Source organism: Palaemon carinicauda, chromosome 20 (assembly GCF_036898095.1).
Source record: "Palaemon carinicauda isolate YSFRI2023 chromosome 20, ASM3689809v2, whole genome shotgun sequence".
In the NCBI taxonomy this organism is placed as follows: Eukaryota; Metazoa; Arthropoda; class Malacostraca; order Decapoda; family Palaemonidae; genus Palaemon; species Palaemon carinicauda.
This window is the reverse complement of record NC_090744.1, coordinates 18,897,035-18,901,913: the sequence shown is the minus strand read 5'-3', so window position 1 is coordinate 18,901,913 and position 4,879 is coordinate 18,897,035. Positions and strand designations below refer to the sequence as shown.

Sequence of the window (4,879 nt, the reverse complement as noted above, 5' to 3'; positions counted from 1 at the left end):
AAACTGTCATTAGACCTTGATGAACCATATATACCTAGAACTTCATGAGATTTGTACAGTTCTTCCAAAACAAACCTCTGAATCTGGTGCATAATTTTTTCAGAAACGTCAAATTATGTAAACTGAAATGTTACTACTGATAGACTAACTCTTCATAGCATAGTCCCGAAGAATTATATCTTAAAATGGTTATTATTCAACTTCGGTTACATCCTATACTGGATAAAAGGGCTGTTGACCATTTTTATTTAGATAATCCTTTTAGAAAACCAACCTCTGATCATACTGGAGATCAAATTAATGCCCAATAATTCTATGAAATCTTGCATGATCCTTTCAACAAGTCTTCGTTCTATCTAACAAGGTCATTCAAGATATGGGTTTCAACTTCCCATACTTTTAAGAACTGGATCAATTAACTGAATGCTACTACATCTCTAAACCTCTAACCAAGTCTAGAAAGTAAAAGATATTAAATTCACATTCCCTTACCATTCATTCTGCAGGTACAGATTCCAATCTGAGATTGTGCCCCAGAAAAATATATTCAGTTTTGCATTGCAGATTTTGCTTTAACGTTAATAGAAGCCAGACCTGAGGAAGAAATTTTTTTTTACTATTGTTTAAATCCCAGAATGTAAACAAAAATGGATTAAACCTAGATTAAAGTTTGGAAGCCAATATTCTCAACAAAAATAAACACCAAAGTATGTACATTCTTTCCAGATATTTGGTAGTCTAGCATGGTTAAGACAGTATCACAGTTAAAAGTTTTGACGATCATAAATGATTTAATATTGAGAAATTATATGATGACTTGACACAGGTCGTCATATGTGGTCACTCAAACTTTGAGGTGACCTTGTAAAATCTGTGAGGAGAGAGAGAGAGAGAGAGAGAGAGAGAGAGAGAGAGAGAGAGAGAGAGAGAGAATATAGGGGTGTAGTAATTTTTCAACTGTATCTTAACTTGTAGTTAGTTTGTATTTACAATTACAGTAATTGGAAACCGTATTGCTTCCAAAACGACTTGTTATTTCCCTGGATAAGACCTTGCCATCAAAGTCATGTATGTACACATATAGAGAGAATATTAGCTTCTGAATGCAAGTCAAAATTTAATAATGCAAATAGTAACCAATATCAAAATATTTTTTTTTTTTTAAATTTATAAACTAATTGTTTCCTAACCATTTACCATAACATAAGACCCATCAAATTAAAAAAATGTTTGAGATGAAGACAGATCACAGATACCAGTGCTTTCATTTGTACTTTTTACATTTCCTTAATAAAGGAACACATTATGAGCTAAATACATTATATGAGCTAAATATGTTCAATTGAACATGTAGATCTCATCAAGTCCACACTTCAAATCTGAAGTCTTAAACAATAATGCAAGTTTGATGAACTTGAGGTATTGCTGCATCATATGATGATGATTTTGATTCTTGTTGAACAATTAAACCAAAAAAAATAAATTTTCTTGTACGTGATGATGAAAGATTTTAACTAACTCCATTTTAAGTCAAAAAATACCTTTAAATATAACCAGTTACAACACACACACTTCTAATATAATGAAGGACTATTTTACTATATAAAAAACTTACCTATAAATAAAGCAATCAATATTCATATACCTTTTTTCACGTAACATTTAACGACTGATAATAACAGCGAAGAATAAAAAATTGCTTTCTTAAAATTCGAGTCCTGACAAATGTACCAACTGAAATGACATGTTTCATTGATGTCTAACTTACTTTTGGTGGGTTCCAAATGTAGTGGGGATCGTCCTCTTCCTCTTCGTGTGGGGGGTCCTCTTTCTCTTCGTGGGGGGGGGGGTCCTCTTCGTGGGGGGGGTCCTCTTCGTGGGGATCGTCCTCTTCCTCTTCGTGTGGGGGGGGGGTCCTCTTCGTGGGGATCGTCCTCTTCCTCTTCGTGTGGGGGGTCCTCTTCCTCTTCGTGGGGGGTCCTCTTCGTGGGGATCGTCCTCTTCGTGGGGATCGTCCTCTTCGTGGGGATCGTCCTCTTCGTGGGGATCGTCCTCTTCGTGGGGATCGTCCTCTTCGTGGGGATCGTCCTCTTCTTCTTCGTGGGGATCGTCCTCTTCCTCTTCGTGGGGGGACTCTTCTTGGTGGAGATCGTCCTCTTTTCTCTTCGTGGGGGGACTCCTCTTGGTGGGGATCATCCTATTCCTCTTTGTGGGGGGGACTCCTCTTCCTCTTCGTGGGGGGGGACTCCTCTTCCTCTACGTGGGGATCGTCCTCTTCCTCTTCGAGGGGATCGTCCTCTTTCCCTTCGTGGGGATCGTCCTCTTCGTGGGGATCGTCGTCTTTCCCTTCGTGGGGATCGTCCTCTTCCTCTTCGTGGGGATCGTCCTCTTCCCCTTCGTGGGGATCGTCTTCTTCCTCTTCGTGGGGATCGTCCTCTTCCCCTTCGTGGGGATCGTCCTCTTCCCCTTCGTGGGGATCGTTCTCTTCCCCTTCGTGGGGATCGTCCTCTTCGTGGGGATCATCTTCTTCCTCTTCCTGGGGATCGTCCTCTTTGTGGGGATCGTCCTCTTTGTGGGGGATCGTCCTCTTCCTCTTCGTGGGGGACGCCTCTTCCTCTTCGTGGGGGACGCCTCTTCCTCTTCGTGGGGGACGCCTCTTCCTCTTCGTGGGGGACGCCTCTTCCTCTTCGTGGAGGACGCCTCTTCCTCTTCGTGGGGGACGCCTTCACTGGGGAGTCCTCTTTGTAGGGGAGACTGCTTCGTGGGAAGTCCTCTTGTAGGACTCCTCTTCGTGGGAGTCATCCTGTGGGAAACTCCATTTTGTGAGGGAGGCCTCTTGTATGAAACTCCATTTTGTGGGTTAGCCTTCTTGAAGGAAACTCCATTTTGTGGGAGAGTCCTCTTCCTTTTCGTGGGGGACTCCTCTTCCTCTTTATGGGGGACTCCTCTTTGTGGCGATTCCTCTTCGTGGGGGATTCTTCCTCTTCGTAGGGAATCCTCTTAAGGGAGATAACTATGTGGGAGACAACACTAGTGGGGGGGGAATCCTCCTCTTTGTGGGGAACTCTTCCTTTTCGTGGGGAGTCTTCTGTGGGATGAGACAACCCTAGTAAGGAGTCCTCTAGCAGGAGACTTCTCCATGGGGACTCCTCTTCGTGGGAGACAACCTAGTAGGGAGTCCTCTTCGTGGGGGACCCTTCCTCTTCGTTGGGAGACCTTTTCGTAGGAGACAACTCTAGTAAGGAGTCCTCTTCATCGGAGACTTCCTCTTTGTGGGAGACTCTTCCTCTTCGTTGGGACATCTTTTTATGGGAGACAACTCTAGTAGGGAGTCCTCTTCATGGGAGAGACTTCCTCTTTGTGGGGGACTCTTCCTCTTCGTGGGGGACCCTTCCCCTTCGTAGGGGACACTTCCTCTTCTTCGTTGGGACACCTTTTCGTGGGAGACAACTCTAGTGAGGAGTCCTCTTCGTGGGAGACTCTTCCTCTTCGTGGGGGACACCTTTTCGTAGGAGACAACTCTAGTAAGGAGTCCTCTTCATCGGAGACTTCCTCTTTGTGGGAGACTCTTCCTCTTTGTTGGGACATCTTTTTATGGGAGACAACTCTAGTAATGAGTCCTCTTCATGGGAGAGACTTCCTCTTTGTGGGGGGGACTCTTCCTCTCTTAAGTGTCTTCTCCATGGGGACTCCTTTTATTGGGTTCATCCTCTTCGTGGGGTGGGGGAATCCTCTTGTGGAGGGGAATCTTCTTTTTTTTGGGGGGGGAATCCTCTTGTGGGGGGGAATCCTCTTTTTTGGGGGGGGAATCCTCTTGTGGGGGGGAATCCTCTTGTGGGGGGGAATCCTCTTGTGGGGGGAATCCTCTTGTGGGGGGGGGAATCCTCTTAGGGGGGGAATCCTCTTGTGGGGGGAATCCTCTTGTGGGGGGGGAATCCTCTTAGGGGGGGAAATCCTCTTGTGGGGGGGAATCCTCTTGTGGGGGGGAATCCTCTTTTTGGGGGTGGGGGAATCCTCTTGTGGGGGTGGGGGAATCCTCTTGTGGGGGGGAATCCTCTTTTGGGGGGGGGAATCCTCTTGTGGGGGGAATCCTCTTGTGGGGGGAATCCTCTTGTGGGGGTGGGGGAATCCTCTTGTGGGGGGGAATCCTCTTTTTGGGGGGGAATCCTCTTGTGGGGGGGAATCCTCTTGTGGGGGGAATCCTCTTAGGGGGGGAATCCTCTTAGGGGGGGAATCCTCTTAGGGGGGGGAAATCCTCTTGGGGGGAAATCCTCTTGGGGGGGAAATCCTCTTGTGGGGGCAATCCTCTTGGGGGGGGGAAATTCCTCTTGTGGGGGCAATCCTCTTGGGGGGGGGAAAATCCTCTTGTGGGGGCAATCCTCTTGGGGGGGGGAAATTCCTCTTGTGGGGGCAATCCTCTTGTGGGGGCAATCCTCTTGGGGGGGGGGAATTCCTCTTGTGGGGCAGATTTCCTCTTGTGGGGGGATGCCATTACTACTGCCTGCATAATTTGAGGCGGCCATCGCGCAGATACCTGCAAGATTTCATAAATTATTTCCCGAAACTGGTTAACTTTGAAGTTGTTCTCATTACACATGTAAGGTCCAGATGGACACGTGAATTCCTGGCACACATCGCTCTAAGGAAGTGCACCCTTTCACACACTTACATCACGGCGAGTAACCAAACAGATAGCGTATGGAGAGATGGCATATGCGGTGGTCAGGGGTAAACACAAGAACCTGCCGTGCAGAAAGGGTTCGGTTGGGTACACTTCCTCAGGCCGAGGAATTTCAACTTTATCAACTAAGAAATTTTTTTAGGGGGAGAATTCAATGGCAGGGCTAACAATGCGAATGAAATAAAGAGGAAAAAATTA

General features: G+C 46.3%; 1 protein-coding gene across 1 annotated transcript; it reads right to left on the bottom strand.

Moving 5' to 3' along the window:
* Positions 1 to 1,978: 1,978 nt before the first annotated feature.
* Positions 1,979 to 3,302, bottom strand: LOC137659679 (protein TsetseEP-like). Its single transcript, XM_068394504.1, has 2 exons — positions 3,217 to 3,302; positions 1,979 to 2,708 (listed from the first exon to the last, which is right to left on the bottom strand). The coding sequence occupies exons 1-2, from the start codon at positions 3,300 to 3,302 to the stop codon at positions 2,198 to 2,200; spliced, it is 597 nt and encodes a 198-aa protein (XP_068250605.1). The 3' UTR covers positions 1,979 to 2,197.
* Between the last annotated feature and the right edge of the window lie 1,577 nt (positions 3,303 to 4,879).